Source organism: Lepidochelys kempii, chromosome 11, assembly GCF_965140265.1.
Source record: "Lepidochelys kempii isolate rLepKem1 chromosome 11, rLepKem1.hap2, whole genome shotgun sequence".
NCBI classification, from domain to species: Eukaryota; Metazoa; Chordata; order Testudines; family Cheloniidae; genus Lepidochelys; species Lepidochelys kempii.
Genome location: NC_133266.1, coordinates 78673463 through 78694809, shown reverse-complemented (window position 1 = coordinate 78694809; position 21347 = coordinate 78673463). Strand labels below are relative to the sequence as shown.

General features: G+C 40.8%; 1 protein-coding gene across 6 annotated transcripts in view; it reads left to right on the top strand.

The window, feature by feature from the left end:
• PCNT (pericentrin) overlaps positions 1–21347 on the top strand; it is a 230239-nt gene that overhangs the window by 142072 nt on the left and 66820 nt on the right. For 5 of the 6 annotated variants that reach the window (XM_073306956.1, XM_073306954.1, XM_073306953.1 and 2 more), the window contains 7 exons: positions 2099–2137; positions 6416–6645; positions 7014–7133; positions 7607–7627; positions 10401–10628; positions 15602–15772; positions 17520–17669. In XM_073306956.1, the coding sequence (XP_073163057.1) occupies positions 2099–2137; positions 6416–6645; positions 7014–7133; positions 7607–7627; positions 10401–10628; positions 15602–15772; positions 17520–17669 (959 nt within the window). The remainder of the gene's footprint in view (positions 1–2098; positions 2138–6415; positions 6646–7013; positions 7134–7606; positions 7628–10400; positions 10629–15601; positions 15773–17519; positions 17670–21347) is intronic. The other variant, XM_073306958.1, reaches the window with a different exon arrangement.

Sequence of the window (21347 nt, the reverse complement as noted above, 5' to 3'; positions counted from 1 at the left end):
TGATATTTCTTTTGTATAATGGTTGGTTGAATAACTCAGGACAGGAAAGGGTAGAGCAGAGACTTCCAGTTAACTTGAAAAAGAAAGAAACCCAGACTTGACACTTCTGTTTTTAGAAATAAGATGATGTTGCTGTTAATGAGGAGTACTCCAATGTCTAGTGACAAATGGAAGGAGTATAGAAAAATAAGTATGATGAACTAAATGTGATACTGAATGGAAGGGGATGTAACTGATAATTAAGATCTGTTAACTAAAATGTTAGTTAACTGATAGAGCATAGGCAAGAGAGAAAGGGAAAGAAGTAGATCTGTGTCACTAGGGGCTTGTCTACACTACCTACCGGATCGGCGGGCAGTGATCGATCCAGCGTGGGTTGATTTATCACGTCTCATATAGAACGAGGAGCGCAAGCGGAGTCTATGGGAGAGCATCAGCTGTCCACTTACCGCAATGAAGACACCGCGGTGAGTAGATCTAAGTATGTCGACTTCAGATAAACTATTCACATAGCTGAAGTTGCGTATCTTAGATCGACCCCGTGCGGTAGTGTAGACAAGCTCTGGAACACCACTACAATACCAAGGAAATGGACTGAAAATGAAGGAAGTGGTTAAATATCTTGGATAAGGCTAAAATAATTAAAGATGCAGGATAAATTGTAATGGGCATCTGCTGTAAACTCCCTACAGACTAGAATTCAGAGAGTCAAAACCCTGGGGCAAGCAATCTAGGAGGGACAACTAGGAGGAGGCTTTAATGATCTGGACTCTAGACAGCTGTTTGCTGACAGCAGGGGAATGCAGAGTCTCAGGACTACAGGGTTCAATTTCAGGCATGCTTTAGACCCTTCTGTCCCAATTATCCACCCTCCCCTCAAAAGCCCTGTTCCTCTCTGCTCCTGTCTGCCTCCTGAACCTTCAGGCTCTGCACCTCTCCTCTTCTACTTCTATTTACCACCAGCCCCCTCCCCCCTCTGCTCCTATCCAACCCCTTGTTCTGGCTCCTGCCTTTCTCCTCCTATGCTACTCCTATCCACCACTCCAACCTCTGTCTCTTGACACCTACCCCTTCTGCTCCTGTCCCTCCCCTCCATCTCCTGTCTCCCTCTGCCCTGTCCCCATGGTTCTTCCTTTCTCTCTGGCTCCTGCAACCCCACATTCCTCTCACAGGATGATGCCATCAAAAGTCTTGCTGTTTTGTCTCTATTTGCTGATAAGGAGGCACTGTATCAAAATCTCAGAAATGGTATCTGAGGAAAGAAAATTATATCCTTCAGAAGAAAATCTTAAGTCTTGAGTAGAGAAAATAACCTGTGGTGGCTGTGACACTAACTTGTTCCACTTGTAGACTCCGCAGGCCTCTGCTGAGCTCTCACTGTTCGTCTTGGTCTTAGGTTGAGCAAGCAATGGACTGATTACAACATAAGGTCCACCAGAATATTTGCCCCGACCAGTGCTTCTAGTGGGGGGGGGGGGGGGGGGAAGAGAGAAAAAGGAGAAACAGTATTTTCTGCCATGTATAGGATGACTGAGTTTCAAACGTCCACAAAGGGGGACACAGTAATCATATCAGGACACATGGATGTTGTTTTGGGATCTTTATGTTGCCAGGTGGTTATGGCTGTGGGTCATGTGTCCCACTGGAAATAATGCAATGTCAGGATATCACTGTACAGTTATTTTAGGGTCTCTGAAGTGCTTTTCAGTGATGGAATTAGTACTCTAGCTCTACACAATTTTTGGTACGACTGATTTAGAGGTTAAAGGAGCCCTGAGCACTTAGCAAAAAAAAAAGTAAGAAACACATGAAGCTTGGGGGAAGAATTGCCAAATGAAAGAATTCAATAGATACAGGACCTCAGTAAAGAGATGGCCAGGTGCCTGGCAAAATTGTACCCAAAATGAGCGCTATAAGAACAGTAGTGCATGGTCAGCATATATGATTAGCAACTACTTCTCCACATTGAGACAGGTTACCTTTAGGAATGCTACAAAGTCTGGCATTATCCCTATCTTGTGTTAAACTCATTAGTGAGATGGAAGATGGAATGAATCAAAATGTCCTATTTTTGTCTTGTACGTGTTTCTATTCATAGGAGTTCCTGTTGCTAATGTAGCACAAAAGGAAGATTCAGGTTTGTAACAGAGTGTGACTTCATGAGAAATTATGTGAATTAATTAATGACTTAATTTAATCTAACAAAGAGGAATAGTACTTCAGAACTATGCCCAGGAAATTATTAGTAATATATCTTCCACATTATTAATAATGTGGACATGTTTAAGACATTACTTTCACAATTTAACAAAAATCACTAAACTTGAATTATGTAAAAAACTTAATCAATATTTATTAAATGATATCAGTCTGCTGATGTCCATCTTAAATTCCATAGTGCAATTATAAGCAACAAAAATAGTTGTTTTGTGCAGACAAAAATGTTTTATAAATATGCTATGAGGTTCTAATGGTGTGGCGCTGGGTTTCTTAGAGGGTAAATGTATTTTTAAAATGTAGCAACACCAAGTGCAGGAGATCTAGAGATGGTGAATGAAAGAGAACTGAAGGAAGTGGAAGAAGGATTGTGGGAGCAGAATGGAGAGAGAGTAGGAATGGGGAGGAGGAGAAGAGGAGAAAGATAAGAATGGACTAAAGGGAAGGATGAGTTCTCTTGAAAGAAAATATAAGGGAAATTGGTAGAGAAGGAAAAATGAATCTGAAGGGAAATAGGGGAAAAGAGATCAGGCTTCTCAGAGGAAGGAATGAACAGAAAAATAAGGGAGACAAATGGTTTTAAATGACTATTGAAGTCTAATGCTAAAATAAATGCAAACAAAAGTTTTGCTTTTATATGCAAATGAGAAATTTTGAGCTAGCTTGAAAATGCAGCCATAACGCTTTCTCTATACATGGTTGTGTGCGTAATACACATATGGCTCTGATAGATTAACAGGAGCAATGCTTTTCTTCTGAGAAGCCCCAAAATGTATGACCTTGGATACTCTTGCATGCTAGGACGGCTCTAGGCTTATGCGGGAAGGACATGAGCTGGGGGACTGCATTTTTCAGGTAACTGAGGTGGGATTATCTGGCAGATCACAGTCTAGGATATAGGGAGAGAGCAGTGCTGAGCTGTCTCCAACTGCTGCAGCTCCATTCCTTTTGTTTGTCCAGCTCCCAAATATGTCTTCCAGCTCTCTCTCAAATGCTACTATGGGATTGTATACACTGCAGGAAAAAACCCTGCAGCAGTGCGTCTCAGAGGCCGGGTCTACAGGCGTGGGCTTGCACTACAGGGCTAAAAGTAGCCATGTGGAGGTTCTCACTTGGGCTCTGAAACCCACCCTCACCAGGTTTCAGAGCCTGAGCTCCAGCTGGAACAGGAACCTTTACATGGCTATTTATAACATAAGCCATGTGAGGCTGAGCTCAGACTCTCTCCTGCAGACTCTCTCCTGTTTTTTTTTTTTTTTTTTGCGCAGTGTAGACTTACCCTCACATGGCTACTAGGCACTTGCCCTTAAATCTTATCCTGTCGCATGATTGAGAATCTGGCTGTGATATGTAACAGGACTGGGTTTTGAAATTTACCATATAGTTAAACTCCAGCTATTGTAGAAGTTAACTGTTAAAGGCCTAACAAATTACTTATTACTACAGGTGCAAAGCTAGAGCATTTCCTTTTTTATTTTTTTCTAATTGAACAAATCAAATTTTTTAACATTTAAAATAGTACTCTTCCTCTTGTGTGGAATTATTGTTTGTAGTGCCGGGTATTTGTATAAAAATCATACTGGATTTAACGTAATTTTTTTTATTATTATTTTTGGACGAGCCAACAAAGCTGCATTATGTTGATATGAAAAATAAGCTTCCTAATGGAATCTACCATAGCATTTTCTAGTGTGATTTTTGAGTCCCCCGAGAAGGATTGCATGACTTGCACTAGTATTGATAAAACAATATCAATTTGATTCTCTACTCAGAGTCAAATCAGTGACCTGACAATCTTCGTGTTAACCTTAATTATATATCTATATGTTTTGAGAATCAGACTCTTCTGTAACACCAAAAGGAGAGAAAAATAAGACCGACAAAGCAGAGTACAGTTACTGATATTGCATTAATACACAATCAGATATTAAGTTTTGGCAACAAATTTCCAATTCTACATAGAGTTTATGGGCCTAATTAGATTCCATACAGACACTGGCTTTTTTGAATAGGAGGTAGGTGGTAAGAATTTTTTTAAATTTCAAATTCTCATTTAAGCAGTTTTTTTTTTGTTTCACAGATGGCAGTAAAACTCATTTTGAAGCTAAAAAGACTCCGCTAATCATCAGTTAAAATATATAGTTCATTCTCCATTGTTACTCACAATTTGGTGGGGATAAAATTGCTGTGTCCACCAGTTTTTTCAAACTCTTCCTTGAGAAGTATGAATCTGATATTTGGGGACTGAAATTTGTCTGTTTTTCATTTAAATCTATTGCAAAACTCTATTGTGGGCACTTACAAACCTGAAAACAGTTAAAAGGTTGACACAACACTATCTACTGAATCCTCTTGCCTCAGTGAATTTCTAGATGTTGGTAATTGTAGGGGTGTGTGGCCCTCCTTCACTGTCAATCTCTGAGGGAGGCCACACCTCTTTGCTGTCACCCCCCTGGAGTAGTAGTCTATCAAAGCAGGAAAGTCAGCAGTCTCGCGGGCTCAACCCTCAGTTGGGAGAGAGCGAATGATTCTGGGGTCCCAAGCCCGTAGACAAGGCAGGCCCCCAGCAGTCTAGAGTTCCAGCCCTCAAGCGGGGTACTGTAGTTAGGGACAGTTCAGGGGCCCAGGCCTTTGGGCAGCTCGGGGCGCCTTGCAATCTAGTGCTCTGGCCCCCTCGGGCAAGGGCGAGCACCACCTACAGTCTATGGGGCCCAGGCCAGGGATTAAGCACCCAGCAGACCGTCCGGGGCACCAGCATGGGTTAAGCACCCAGCAAACAGTCTAGGGGCTCTGTCAGGGTGAACGCCCCTCAGTCTGTCGTCCTGGGTCTGGTGGGCGACAAACAAACGCAGGCCTCTTGGTCTAAGGAGGGGGAGTACTGCCACCCCAAGGGTGGGGTGGTAGCGGGGCATGCGGGCCCTATGGTGTTATGGTGTCCCAGGCCATAACAGCGGCAGAATGGTCTGCCACTGGGTCAGCGGGGAATCCACCTGCAACACTCTGACTGTCTCTCTGGTGGCCCCACAGCCAGATGGTCGTCTGGTTCCCCTGGCTGCTTCCTATACTCCCCCTCACATGTACCTGAACCCCAGAGTTGTCCTCAGTCTCCTCAGGGTATACTGCCAGTGACAATCCCAGCAGCTCCTTAGCATCGGGCATGTCTGGCAAACCCGGCCCCTGGGAAGTGTCCTCAGGGCAGCAGAAGTCTTCTGCAGGCTCCAGTTCCAGCAGTGAGCTGAGCTGGAAGCGTGTGCCTCCCTCGGCGGCTCCTCTTCAACTGAGCTACAGGGCCCACCTTTTATGCTTCCTGTTCCTGACCTGCCCCTCTGTTTCTGGCATGGTGGCGTCGACTTCCTGGTTCCGCCCACCTGGTATCGCTGCCAATCTCGGAGGGAGGCCACACCTCTTTGCTACAGTAAGGAAAAGAAAAGGAGTACTTGTGGCACCTTAAGAGACTAACCAATTTATTTGAGCACAAGCTTTCGTGAGCTACAGCTCACTTCATCGGATGCATTCAGAGGAAAATGCATCCGATGAAGTGAGCAGTAGCTCACGAAAGCTTGTGCTCAAATAAATTGGTTAGTCTCTAAGGTGCCACTAGTACTCCTTTTCTTTTTGCGAATACAGACTAACATGGCTGCTTCTCTGAAACCTGTCAGTAAGGAAAAACTTTCTTGGCAAATAATGAAGATACAAATTGCACATTTGAAAGGCAGAATAATAGTTCTTTCACCACCCTCCTTTTAAGTATAATACATTTAAAAGTTAGACCTCTTGATTCTCATCTTTGTGTTCAGGTTACTTACAACTGATAAGTGTTAGAATTTAATTTGATGTTTTCCAAAAAGCCTTTATGTTTGGATTCTCCAAACAGTATATCCTGTTTGTTGAAAGCTCAATTTGTAGCCATAGATTGGTCTTGGTTAATCAAGTAATCATGAACTGTGACTTATTTCCACTGGACATTGCTGATATTGCATATGTAATTATTTTGTTGTCTGTGGGGAAGATTTTCAAAGACACAGTAGGGGAGTTGGGTGCCTCTTTTTATGTATTTGAAAATTTCCCCTTTGGTACTGACATGTGTTGTAGCTCTGTGTGTGTGTGTATTATATGCATAAAATATAATTTTAAACAACATTTGATTTGCATATTTCTGGACTGACTGACTGACTTTCTTACTATTGTGTGTGTTTAGGTTTACTAAAGGAAGTAGAATTTTTAGCAAAAGAGAAGTTAGAACTGCAGTGCCAGGCAGAGAAAGACCATTCCAGCTTGCGTTCTCAGATGAAGGTTTTGGAAGTGGAACTTGAAGAACAGATGGATCAAAATCAGAAGTTGGCAAAGAAGTCATTGGAGGTTACTGATTTAAGGCAGCAAATTCAAGTCCTTGAAAAACAGCTTAGAAGTCAACGACAGTTCATGGATGTAAGCAAGCTCAACACCCAATTTCTGCAGCTTTGGAGAGGAAAAACACTTCCTCCTATTTTGTGATCAGTCTCTTCCGGGATAGTTTTGGTTTTATCAAAAATAAGACCTTTGTGTTTCTCTTTGTAAAAACCAAGGATGGATGTTTGTTTTTAAAAATTTCCTGATCAATAAGAGTCTGGAGAGTAGCTTTTTCTTTCCATGTTTCTGCTGTTCATTTGTTTTGTAAATTGAAATAATAATCTCCTATTGTCTCTGTAAATTCTTACCTGGCTTCTAGAACTGCCAAGCAAATGCAAGAAAAAAGGAAAATGCAAACATCAGCTTCCTCATAGCAAAAATGAAAAACAATTCTTTTCATCTTACAGGAACAAGCTATAGAGCGAGAACATGAACGTGATGAGTTTCAGCAAGAAATTCAGAAACTAGAAGATCAGTTAAAATTGTCAGGAAAATCCCAGACTTCTGGAGAGCCCAGACAATATGGGGTAGGTAAAACCACAGGTATGACTGTGTATGTTTTAGTTTATTATATTTATTTACTAAATATCCAAATGTAAATCCACTTTTGGCAATCTGTTGTTGCTTTGTTTGCTGAATATCTCACTTTGTATTAATCATTTACTCAAGAATTTTAGGAAATTCAGAGTACTGAATTAATCAACTTTTTCTTAAAACTGGCTGAAGTACAATTTTGGTGGCATGAGTGGTGGCGCATGTCTTAATTTTGGTTTTGTTAGCGAGATTGCAGGAAATGGTATGTTTGAATGTGTGTATTACAGTAAAGTGTTGCCAACATATCAGGTTGATTTGATTTAGAGAGAGCAAAATACTGACACTAAAAATTATGGCATCTGGCCGCTTTTTTTTTTTTTTTTTCAGATGCTTGTTAATTTAATATTCAATTTAAAAGTTTAATTTTTGTTTTGTTTTTTCTCTCTCACATACATGAACATTACAGATCTTTGAATTGACTCTCCAGGTATGGAAAAATAGCATGAGCATCCCCATGCCTGTTCTCCCTTCCCCCTCAATTTCTTCTCCTTATCCAGATCTGCTTTGCTTGTTTGCCTTCCTCAAATGTAAAATCTGCTTCAGACTGATTTACATGTAGGGGTTCATGTTTAGTTTTGTAGAACTCTTACTTTGGAAAAAATGCTTTGTATTTAACTTTCTATTTCTAACTACTTCACTTTTCTGGCTTTATTGATCAAATGCATCCTCATGTAATTGCTCTTGTAAAACAATTTTTTGTTCTAATGTTAAAAGAAAATGTAAACTTTTGGGAAATAAGTAGCATGGAATCATTTTCCCTATGCTTCAGCTATCCAGTTCTATTTGTGACATCACTTTTCACATATTTTGTGTTTATATGGTTGTTACATGTTGCTAACTTTATTTCTAACTCTTCATCTGTATCAAGTCTGTAGAATTCTAAACCTTTAAATGTCATATGGTAGAAGAATAAACCCATTATAAACAATTAAACTCTCAGGACAGTGGAGTTTTCCAGACAAATCATATGTCAGTGTCGTTGTATAAGGTCCCAAAGTTTAATGTAGCTCTATTTCCTGTTTATCATCTTAGGCCTGGTCTACACTGGCGGGGGGTTGTGGTGCAACCTAAGTTATGTAGCTTCAGCCACGTGAATAACGTAGCTGAAATCAACATACTTAGATCTACTGCTGACGCTCCCCTGTCAACTCCGCCTGTGCCTCTCGCTCCAGTGGAGTACAGGAGTCAATGGGAGAGCGCTCGGGGGTTGATTTAGATGCGATAAATCAACCCCCGCTGGACTGATTGCTGCCCACTGATCCGTCGGGTAGTATAGACATACCCTTAGGAGTTCTAGCTGTTTCATTCTCCCTTTACCTGTGAATAGTGTTCAAGACAGAATGCTGATATGTTGATATATTTAGAAAATCTTGTCAACAGATATATAGACTGTTTTATAAACATATTTCAGCAAAGGGTAGAGGAAAGTTTAAGGTGACCAGTCCAAGGAAGCTTAAATCATATATTTGTTTAAAGTTTGTAGGTCAAATAACTTGTTTAGTTTAAGCTGATTTTGTGTGGGTTGGGTATCCCCCCTTCAAAAACAAGTAGAAGCCAGACCAGAAACATAAGTCTTGAGTAATCATAAGATCATAAAAGGAAATCATAAAAAGAAATGAATCTGGGATGTGTTCAAAATGACAAGCATTCTAGTAGCAGCTTGAAAATGTCCTTGTTTACTGTCAAAGACGTTAGGTTAAGTTTTTGAACAGCCTTTTACTCACTAATAAAACAGCACATGTAGAGATGAGGAAAGAATGATACGTTTAAAAATTAGCTTATATTTGCTGTTCTGAACATTCGCAACCTAATTAAAAAAATGTTCATTGTGTAGTGGATTACTTCTGACTTCCTAAGGAAGAGCATCAGGATTGAATGCAAAAGGTATGAGAGAGGGTGAGAAATTAAGCTGGCAATATATGTGGTTAATCTGAAGTGAGTTTTGTGGTCAGTACCATATCAAAGTGCAAGGAACTAGATAGTTGCTATGCAATTACTTGGAAGTAAACGTGTGGCTGCAGGTCAGTGAATATATAGCACATATGCACTGTGATTGGCTGAGACAATTCCGCTACAGTACAATGGCCTGAAGTTCTTGTTCTGTGAACATAATCACTGTAACAGATCCACACTTGCCCACTTTCTCACCCTCTAAAATAGGGGAATATCTAATAGGGCTATTTTGTGAAAAAAAGAAATGCCAGGTGGTGATCAGAACCACCATCTCAGGGCTTGGGATTAGAGTGAAGGTTGTGGAAGTGTTCGTTCCCTTATTGCCAGCATCATAACCATGGAGCTATTGGAACATAGCATTTAAAAAGAAATTTATAGTTTAAGAACGATGTGCTTCAGAAAAAGAGGTCTCTGTTTAACCTAGGGGTCCCCAAACTTTTTACCTCTCGTTCCCCTTTTTCCCCATCCACGTCCCCGCTGGGGCTGTGGCTTCAGGGTGGGGACGGGACGACACAGACTGGGGTAAGAGGGCCGAGGCCGGGGCCAGGGCTAGGAGCAGAGCTGGGTGGTGCTCCCTCTCCAAACCCCGTGGGGGCTGTGCTGCGCCCAAACCGCGCCCTCTGAATGTTCTTCTGCGCCCCCATACACGGGCGCACCCCACAGCTTAGGGACCTCTGTCCTAAACTCTTGTGCATTGATGAATTAACCAAATCATTTTGACCAAATTTTTGTAACATAATCAGCCTTAGAGAAAGTGTTGCTATTTTTTGCAAATGTTATTCAAAAGCTTTTCTGTAAGATTAAAACAGCTTTATGTTATGATTGATCCTTGAGTAATAGCTTATGGAACACAAAAGAGATATGCACAATTCAGAGTGAAACCTAATAATTTGTTTTTTATTCTTAACAGATCCATAGTACTTCCATTTTCAGGGCCTTTTGTTATATTAATGCGCTGCTGTTTTTCTAGATTGCTGTAAATAGTAAGCTAATATATTTATGGCTTTTTAAAAGGTACCATCTTCAGAGAGCAAGATTTACAGGTGGCTCATTTTACCTTTTTTATTTTAGTTTTGCTTTCGGTTGGTATCTGATAACTAATGCTGACTCATATGAAATTCTGGGGCTGCCAATAATAATGTATTTTTAGGATTAGCCACAGAGTGAATATTTCCTTTCTGTAGAAATATTTAATATGTCTTTGTTTGTTTGTTGCATCTATGTAATATATTTGTCTTGTTGTGTAGATAGAGTCTTTGCAAGCAGAAATAAAAGACAAAACAGATGATTTCAATAAACTGTTGTTAGAAAAGGAGCAGAAATACCGGGAAGTTACAGTTCGAGATAAAGAAATAGAGGAGCAAACAGCGCAGATTAGAGAGCTGGAGCACACCAATACTGAGGCCTCAAAGACTGTCAGCCGTTTGGAACAAGAACTGCAAAAAATGAAGAAGAGGGAAACTGAACTAACACAAGTAATACTTTTAAAGATTTTTTTTAAGTGGGATGTACTAGTGGAGGGTAATTTAGGGATTATAGCTGACAATTCCATATGGGATTTTTAACTAGTCAAGTTATGCCAGTCCCTGGCCTTACTTTGCCAGGGAGAAATGGATATAGATTTCCGGTGTCTGTTCTTCCATCAGACCTGAAGAACAGCTCTGTGTAGCTTGAATGCTTGTCTGTTTCACCAACAGAAATAGGTCCAATAAAAGATATTTACCTCACCCACCTTGTCTCTTCCATCAGATGTCACTGTCTTGTACCAATGGCAAGTATTACAGTGGTAATTTGAAACAAATTTTTACTTTGAGAACTGAAAAAAACCACTATTTGCAATGAACATTTTTGGCAGTCACAAGAAATGTATTGGGTAGTATGTTCTCCTTTTGTTCCTACAGGTGCTAGAGAAGGTGCTACTAAATACTACATCGGAATGCCTAATTCGTATACAGCCTGTTCCTCAGCAGATCTCATGTGGTTTTACTTTGAAAAATGCTATGTAAAATTAGTATTACTGAAGTCAACAGCTCTTTTTGCAATGTGTATTCAAAGCCATGTCTACTTACTTTAGACCCAGAGATTTTACTGCTTTTGCTACTGTTAGCTCTTCAGAGCCAGCCACAGCTCGGAGAGATTGTGAGCTGACCATCATGTTCCATTTTGTAGATCATCAATAGAAGCCACCACCTCCAGCCAACTGACCTAGCACATAACAGGACATTAAATGGGTCTACCAGACATGCATTTCAAGCATGCTGTTGTATGGTGGTGACACCTGGACCACCTGCAGCTGGCAGGAAAGAAAGCTAAACACCTTCCACACTTGATATCTTTCATAAAGTCATAGACGATTAGGGTTGGAAAAGAGCTCAGGAGGTCATCCAGTCCAACCCTCTGCTCAAAGCAGGACCAACCCCAACTAAATCATCCCAGCCAGGGTTTGTCAAGCCAGGCCTTAAAAACCTCTAAGGATGGAGATTCCACCACCTTCCTAGGTAATCCATTCCAGTGCTTCACCACCCTCCTAGTGAAATAGTGTTTCCTCATATCCAACCTAGACCTCCCACACTGCAACTTGAGACCACTGCGCCTTGTTCTGTCATCTGCCACCACTGAGAACAGCCGAGCTCCATCCTCTTTAGAACCCCCCTTCAGGTAGTTGAAGGCTGCTATCAAATCCCCCCTCACTCTTCTGCAGACTAAATAACCCCAGTTCCCTCAGCCTCTCCTCATAAGTCATGTGTTCCAGTCCCCTAATCATTTTTGTTGCCCTTCGCTGGACTCTCTCCAATTTATCCACATCCTTCTTGAAGTGTGGGGCCCAAAACTGGACACAGTACTCCAGATGAGGCCTCACCAATGTCGAATAGAGGGGAACGATCACGTCCCTCGATCTGCTCGCTATGCCCCTACTTATACATCCCAAAATGCCATTGGCCTTCTTGGCAACAAGGGCACACTGCTGACTCATATCCAGCTTCTCGTCCACTGTCACCCCTAGGTCCTTTTCCGCAGAACTGCTGCCTAGCCATTCGGTCCCTAGTCTGTAGCTGTGCATTGGATTCTTCCATCCTAAGTGCAGGACCCTGCACTTATCCTTATTGAACCTCCTCAGATTTCTTTTGGCCCAATCCTCCAATTTGTCTAGGTCCTTCTGTATCTTATCCCTCCCCTCCAGCGTATCTACCACTCCTCCCAGTTTAGTATCATCCGCAAATTTGCTGAGAGTGCAATCCACACCATCCTCCAGATCATTTATGAAGATATTGAACAAAACCGGCCCCAGGACCGACCCTTGGGGTACTCCACTTGATACCGGCTGCCAACTAGACATGGAGCCATTGATCACTACCCATTGAGTCTAAGTAGGGGCATAGCGAGCAGAGTATAAGTAGGGGCATAGCGAGCAGATCGAGGGACGTGATCGTCCCCCTCTATTTGACATTGGTGAGGCCTCATCTGGAGTACTGTGTCCAGTTTTGGGCCCCACACTACAAGAAGGATGTGGATAAATTGGAGAGAGTCCAGCGAAGGGCAACAAAAATAATTAGGGGTCTGGAACACATGAGTTATGAGGAGAGGCTGAGGGAACCGGGATTGTTTAGTCTGCAGAAGAGAAGAATGAGGGGATTTGATAGCTGCTTTCAACTACCTGAGAGGTGGTTCCAGAGAGGATGGTTCTAGACTATTCTCAGTGGTAGAAGAAGTCAGGACAAGGAGTAATGGTCTCAAGTTGCAGTGGGGGAGGTTTAGGTTGGATATTAGGAAACACTATTTCACTAGGAGAGTGGTGAAACACTGGAATGCGTTACCTAGGGAGGTGGTAGAATCTCCTTCCCTAGAAGTTTTTAAGGTCAGGCTTGACAAAGCCCTGGCTGGGATGATTTAATTGGGGATTGGTCCTGCTTTGAGCAGGGGGTTGGACTAGATGACCTCCTGAGGTCCCTTCCAACCCTGATATTCTATGATTTTGTGTGGACTTGTTCCTTGGTAGGATCTGAAGAATTTTCTTCAGTTTCTTCTGGTTCTTGAAGCTTTTCAGAATGAGGAAAGACAGCCTCCTAATGTTACTTTTATTATTATAGTTTTTATCTAATTATATAAAGACGTTAATGTCGCTCCTTTGTTAGAACTACATGTATCGAGGCACTGGTACACTAGATCTGTAAGAGAGGGAATGGGCTTGCTCAGCCGAAGACAGAGTGCCTCCATCTGAAATCTCCTTTTTAGTTTCCCTTGTAACATATATTGAATATAAATGGTATCTGATGGTAGTTCTGGAACCTGTAATCCCTAATGAAAATACCTTTGCCTGAGAAGAATAATTGAGAGAGAGAACCGGATAAAGGCTAAAAAGAAAACTCCAAGAAAAAAAACAAGTCCAGAAAAAGTCTACTGTAGCTTGTAAACCTGACTGATACAGCAAAAACAATCTAATACTTTGTTAAAAGGGGTTTGTTGTGTTGTCATTTCAGCTACTAACTTAAGATTTATTGACATTACAATTTACGTTGTTCTCCCATAGGCTCATTTAAACTTTCAAAGTCAGCTATACCTGGAAAAATAACCTCCGTTTCTTAAAGCCACTTCATCTCTGAAAATAAAAGTGCTACCCACAGTAAATGGAGTAGTGGAGCACAGACGCAACTGTGGCTAAAAGAATAACATCTTTTAGGGTAGTCAAAAATTGAGTTGTCTAGTACTGTAGAAGGTATTGAAACATATTTAAATCAGCAGGTCCAGATAACTTATAAGAGTTTTAAATGAGCTGGCTGAGGAGCTCACTGTAATGTTGATTTTCAATCAGTCTTGGCACATTGGGGAAGTTGCCTAAGACTGGAAGAAAGCTAATGTTGTACCAATTTTAAAAAAGGATAAATGGGTAATTATAGACCTGTCAACCTGACATCCATCCTGGGCAAGATAATGGATAAGGAACTCAATAACTAAATAAAGGCAGCAAATGTAATTAATGTAAATCAACATGGGTTTATGGGAAATAGATCCTGTCAAACTAATTTGACATTTTTTTATGAGATTACAAGTTTGGTAGATAAAGGTAATAGTGATGATGTTATATACTTAGACTTCTATAAGACATTTGACCTGGTACCACACACCATTTTGATGAAAAAACTAGAATGATATTAAAATTAACCTGGCCCCCATTAAATGGATTAAAAACTGGATAAATAATAGGTCTCAAAATGTAATTTTAAACAGGGAATCATCCTGAAGCGGGTGTGTTTCCAGTGGGGTCTCACATGGATCACTTCTTGGCCCTACTCTATTTAATATTTTTATCAGTGACCTGTAATAAAGCATAAAATCATCATTGATAAAGTTTGCAAATGACACACACATTGGGGGAGTGATGAAGAGGACAGGTGACTGTTTCAGAACCATCTGTATAGCTAGGTAAACTGGGTGGCAGCACACACTGTGTTTTAATACAACTAAATGTAAATATGTACATCTAGGAACAAAGAATGTAGGCCATACTTAGAATATTGGGGACTCTAACCTGGGAAGCAGTGACTGAAAAAGATTGGGGGATTGTGGTGGATAATCAACAGAACGTGAGCTCCTGATATGAGACTGTGACCAAAAGAGCTAATGCAATCCTGGGATCCATTAAGAGGGGAATCTTGAGAAGGAGCAGGGAGTTTATTTTACTTGAGTATTTAGCACTGTGGCACTGGTTGACTGCTGCTGGAATACTGTGTCCAGTTCTAGTGTCCACAATTCAAGAAGGATGTTAACAAGTTGGAGAGTGTTTAGAGAAGAGGCACAAGAATGATTAAAAGATGAGAAAAGATTGATTGACTTAGAGTTCAATCTATTTAACTCAACAAAGAAAAGATTAAGGAATGATGTAATTATCACTGATAAGTATCTACATGAGGAACAAATATTTAATAATGGACTTTTCAGTCTAGCAGAGAAAGGTCCATGATCCAGTGGCTGGAAACTAGACAAATTCAGACTAGAAATAAGGTATAATTTTTTAATGGTAAGAATAATTAACAGTTAGAACAATTTACCCAGGGTTGTGGTGGATTTTCTATCACTAACCATTTTTAAAACAAGCTTGGATGGTTCCCTTAAAGATATCCTAGGAATTAATTTGGGGAATTTCTATGGCCTGTGTTGCACAGGAAGTGAGACTAGATATGCACAATGGTTGCTTCTGGCCTTGGAATCTATAAACCACTGAGGGCAAAATTTTCAAAACAGACTCAGGTTGGCTTTTAAATTTACTTAGTTACATTTTTGGATGTATATCTAGACACCACTTTTTAATTTATATGTTTTTAAAGATCTGTTTGGTTATGTGCTTGTTCACTGTAGCGATTTTAGAAGATAAAGTATTTTTGACAGGATTGTTCTCTCTAAATATGTATGTGTAATAATTGTTCTTAACACTAAAATCCATGTTTTGCAGGATAAAGAGGCATTGCAACAGCAGCAGTACAATAATTTGATCCAGATCTCTGCCTTGCAGTCTAAATTGGATGAAGCCAGGCACAGAGTACCTACTGAAGGCAGTTCTGATCATGGGCTAAAGGAACAGTTACAGGCAGAGCAGGAGGCGCTCCTAATGAAAGAGAGAGAGGTAAATCTGAAACTAACATTTCAGTTGATATATCTAGAATCTGAGAATAAAAAAAACTTTTTATGTAAAATTATGTCTGAGAATTTAATCCATTAAAAATCAGGAAATTCATAATTCTTACATCAACTATACCTCACTGGGCGTATCTCCATTTTTGTTCTTTTACTGTTTCTGTATGTTCCTGACCTTGATTATCATTAATGACCACTGGACCAAGAATTAGGCCTAACCTCAACAATCTAAATTATGCCTCCTTTTTGGTGATCACATTTTACTCTCTCCTTCCTCCCCCCAACTTTCGTTTGGCTGTATATTGCCTAATTTGGAAGGCAAGCACTTTTGGACAGGGCTACTCAGGCATTGAACCTCTATTCAGGTCTCTCCCTGCAGTTTCTCAGTTCCACAATTCATTGCAGAAAATGCCTAATACTATGCTTGGAAGCCAGAGTAGCATAACTCTCTGGTGATAAGTCACTGAGCCTCTCTGTGCCTCAGTTCCCCATCTTTAAAAATGGGCTGATAATGTTTCCCTACTGGGCATAGGTGCTGAGGATAAATAAATTAAAAAATTGTGGAGTGCTTTGAAATCTGCTGAGGAAAACCACTACATAAGAAACAGGCTTTATTATTATTATATAAGCTATTCTTATCACAAAATGAATGCATTTTGCTTTACAGTACAAAAAAATTGCCTGTCCAATGTGCCAGACACCAATTATAGCACTTTTAAAATAACCATCTTAAACGGTTTCTAAGGTTTTTGGGTCTCTAACTTGAAAATGGCTCACTTCTTCAAATTTTTCATGTTTCAATATGCTTAAAATCCCATGCATAAGCTAATTTTTCACAAACAAACCTATTAGGATGTGTCATTCCTTCTTGGTTTCATATCTAAAATGTTTTATCATGGCATTGTCTTTAAAATGTGTAGCTACCAAAGCACTCTTTGGTTGTTTAAATTCTTACTTGAGGATTTCGATAAGAAAATTTCATATGTAAGCACACTTCATACAGGAAAACTTGGTCTATATGGACAGTTTGGAATGGTAATACTTTGAAAATGAATGAGAGTTCTGCTTCATGTTATATGCTGATGGCCCACTATCTCCCAATTTCACAGTGCCACTCCTCCCCGTAGACCAAACCAAGTCTTGGTTCGTGTTCACTCCATGCCCCCCAACAGGCCCAACTAGTGTGTTGCTTTTGACATCCTCATAGATTCCGAGACCAGAATGGACCATTGTCATCGTCTAGTCTGACCACCTGTATAACACAGGCCATAGAATGTCCCCAAAGTCATTCCTAGAGCATATAGACATCTTTAAAGACAGTTACAAAGTTTAGAAGCTCAACAGGCACAGGTCATAGAGTGCTTCTGAGCTCAGTGTTGATCCTTGCCAAGTTTGTAGGCTCTTGAATGATGGATAAGTATGTAGTAGAAGAATCCTCATTTTACAGATGGAAAGGTGAAGTCAAGGGTTAAGTGACTTACACACAATGACTGTGCTAGTTTCCAAACTGATATTAGAATTTGGAAGTTTAATCCTAGTCTGGATGTTAGGACCCTGGATTCTTCCTCTTCCTTTTGTCTCTAATACTATATTTACGTGTGTTCTATTTAGACAATTTTGTAGCAATGGAATTGGCTGTAGTTATTTATTCTCCATAAAGTAATGTGAAGAACCAATGTAACCAATTTTTGTTTAAATAAAGGCGCCTATCAAAACAATGTTTTTCTGTGTTTTAGATCCTGAGTTTGTTAGAGCAACTAGAACAGTTTAAAGAGAACTTAATCAATAAAAATGAGGAAATCTTGCGGCTGAACTTGCAGTTAGAGATGCAAAAAAACCTTACCACTGGCATTGGCCAGCTTCAAATAGAGAATGCTCATCTGAAGGTATGTTGAACCATTTAACTTTACCTTAACTACAGTAAAACCTGCCTTAGAGACCACCTGTCATGAGCAACTTCTTGGAAAGGCCACGGAACGTCACCGCTCTCCAGTGTACAAACCTTTGAAGAGAGACCACTTCTTACAAAAGACCACTTTTGCTAACTTCCATGAGTGGTCGCTCTCAGCAGGTTTTACTATCGTTCTTTAGAGATGCTTGTCTTTGCAGGATTCAGTGTTTTATAACCTTTTTTTGGTTTAATAATTTTAGTAACTTTTGTATCTAGTTTGGCTCTAGTTTTAAAAGGAATCTCCTGTTGCAGGCACTAGGGGGTATTCTCAAAGCTGGATGAAGGCATAGGTAATCTAGGACCGTGCATAGAGCCCCTCAGCTCTTGGAGTCATGCAATTATATCTGAATCTCACTTTTTTTTTTAAAGAATGCAAGTTTCCAGTACTCATGGTTACAAAGAAAAGCTTGCAAATGTGACTTGAATGTAACCAATGTAATGACAAGAGTCAGATATTAAGTAGTGGCTCTTCATATCAAGTAGGTTATGAAGTCAACCTACAGAAAATAATGCAGGTGCGTGATAGATTTAATTTTAGGGTGCCACTAATGGATATTAAAAGGCTGAGTGGTACAGTCAATGTAGAAGGTATCTCAGTTCTGGCAGTTGAGAGACATTGTATGGAAGTCAGACAAGGCCTAAATCATTTGATATAATAGAGCTTTTAGTTAAATTTGTGCTTTTAAATAGGAATGCATACAGCCTTGGCTGACAGATCTGGGTCTTTTAACTCAAACAGTGGAGGCTCATCAACCTCTGTCTGTGGTGCAGCCACCGATACAAGGGTCTAGAGTAGGTTACATTACACTGATGGTTTATGCATCAATAACCACATTGTGTCAGCAAGTGATAGATTTCAGTGTCTCCTGGTTTTCTTGGTTAGCATAGGCCCTGGAGGTTTTTCGCCTTCCTCTGTAGCATGGGGCACGGGTCACTTGCTGGAGGATTCTCTGCATCTTGAAGTCTTTAAACCACGATTTGAGGACTTCAATAGCTCAGACATAGGTGAAGTTTTTCGCAGGAGTGGGTGGGTGAGATTCCTGCATTGTGCAGGAGGTCAGACTAGATGATCATAATGGTCCCTTCTGACCTTAGTATCTATGAAGTTTCACTTAGAATTCTGTATTAATTCATGATTCAGAGACCCATCCATAGCAGCATGATTGCCAGATCTAGAATACCTGGGATGGAAATGAAAGAATGCAAGTGTCTGCTGTGAAGGGTTGGATCACAGAAACCACCTTGGGGCTGCCAACTGATGTGCCAAGGCTACTTCTGCCCCTGCTTTCCCTGCCAGCTTGGGACTCCAGAACCCCTAGCCTGGATGTGCCAGACACGCTTACTGGCCACAAACACAGACCCAGGTCTGAACCACATCCCACAAACTGCAAGCTTAACTGAAAGCAACTTAAGAAGCAGTCTTGTCTTTAACATTCAGATGCCCAACTCTCAATGAGGTCCAAACCCCAAATAAATCAGTTTTACCCTGTATAAAGCTTATACGGGGTAAACTCATAAATTGTTTGCCCTCTATAACACTGATAGAGAGAGATGCACAGCTATTTGCCACCCCTCCCCACCCTCTGGGTTAAATAATAAGTAAAAAGTGATTTTATTAAATACAGAAAGTAGAATTTAAGTGGTTCCAAGTAGTAACAGATAGAACAAAGTGAATTACCAAGCAAAATAAAATAAAACACGCAAGTCTATGCCTAATACAGTAAGAAAACTGAATACAGATATAGCCTCACCCTCAGAGGTGTTCCAGTAAGCTTCCTTTTACAGACCTGTCTCCTTCTAGTCTGGGTCCAGCAATCACTCTCACCCCCTGTAGTTACTGTCTTTTGTTCCAGTTTCTCTCAGATATCCTTGGGGGTGGAGAGGCTATCTCTTGAACCAGCTGAAGACAAAATGGAGGGGTCTCCCAGGGATTTAAATAGACTTTCTCTTGTGGGTGGATACCCCTCCCTCCCCCTGTGTAGAATTCCAGCTACAAGATGGAGTTTTGGAGTCACATGTGCAAGTCACATGTCCATGCATGACTCAGAACTTACAGGTAGCAGCCATGGTTCACATGCTACCTTGAATGTCCTCATGTAGACTTCTTATGTGGATTTGAGCCTTTCAAGATCCATTGTCGGTTAAGTACTTCTTGACTGGGCACTTAACTTACAAATTCCTTTCTAAAGAAGAAAAGGAGGACTTGTGGCACCTTAGAGACTAACCAATTTATTTGAGCATGAGCTTTCGTGAGCTACAGCTCACTTCATCAGATGTTTACCGTGGAAACTGCAGCAGACTTTATATACACACAGAAATCATGAAACAATACCTCCTCCCACCCCACTGTCCTGCTGGTAATAGCTTATCTAAAGTGATCAACAGGTGGGCCATTTCCAGCACAAATCCAGGTTTTCTCACCCTCCACCCCCCCACACAAATTCACTCTCCTGCTGGTGCTAGCCCATCCAAAGTGACAACTCTTTACATAATCAAGTCGGGCTATTTCCTGCATAGATCAAGGTTTTCTCACATCCCCCCCACCCCCATACACACACAAACTCACTCTCCTGCTGGTAATAGCTCATCTAAACTGACCATTCTCCAGGTTTAAATCCAAGTTAAACCAGAACATCTGGGGGGGGGGGGTAGGAAAAAACAAGAGGAAACAGGCTACCTTGCATAATGACTTAGCCACTCCCAGTCTCTATTTAAGCCTAAATTAATAGTATCCAATTTGCAAATGAATTCCAATTCAGCAGTTTCTCGCTGGAGTCTGGATTTGAAGTTTTTTTGTTTTAAGATAGCGACCTTCATGTCTGTGATTGCGTGACCAGAGAGATTGAAGTGTTCTCCGACTGGTTTATGAATGTTATAATTCTTGACATCTGATTTGTGTCCATTTATTCTTTTACGTAGAGACTGTCCAGTTTGACCAATGTACATGGCAGAGGGGCATTGCTGGCACATGATGGCATAGATCACATTGGTGGATGTGCAGGTCCATCCACCAATGTGATCTATGCCATCATGTGCCAGCAATGCCCCTCTGCCATGTACATTGGTCAAACTGGACAGTCTCTACGTAAAAGAATAAATGGACACAAATCAGATGTCAAGAATTATAACATTCATAAACCAGTCGGAGAACACTTCAATCTCTCTGGTCACGCAATCACAGACATGAAGGTCGCTATCTTAAAACAAAAAAACTTCAAATCCAGACTCCAGCGAGAAACTGCTGAATTGGAATTCATTTGCAAATTGGATACTATTAATTTAGGCTTAAATAGAGACTGGGAGTGGCTAAGTCATTATGCAAGGTAGCCTGTTTCCTCTTGTTTTTTCCTACCCCCCCCCCCCCAGATGTTCTGGTTTAACTTGGATTTAAACCTGGAGAATGGTCAGTTTAGATGAGCTATTACCAGCAGGAGAGTGAGTTTGTGTGTGTATGGGGGTGGGGGGGATGTGAGAAAACCTTGATCTATGCAGGAAATAGCCCGACTTGATTATGTAAAGAGTTGTCACTTTGGATGGGCTAGCACCAGCAGGAGAGTGAATTTGTGTGGGGGGGTGGAGGGTGAGAAAACCTGGATTTGTGCTGGAAATGGCC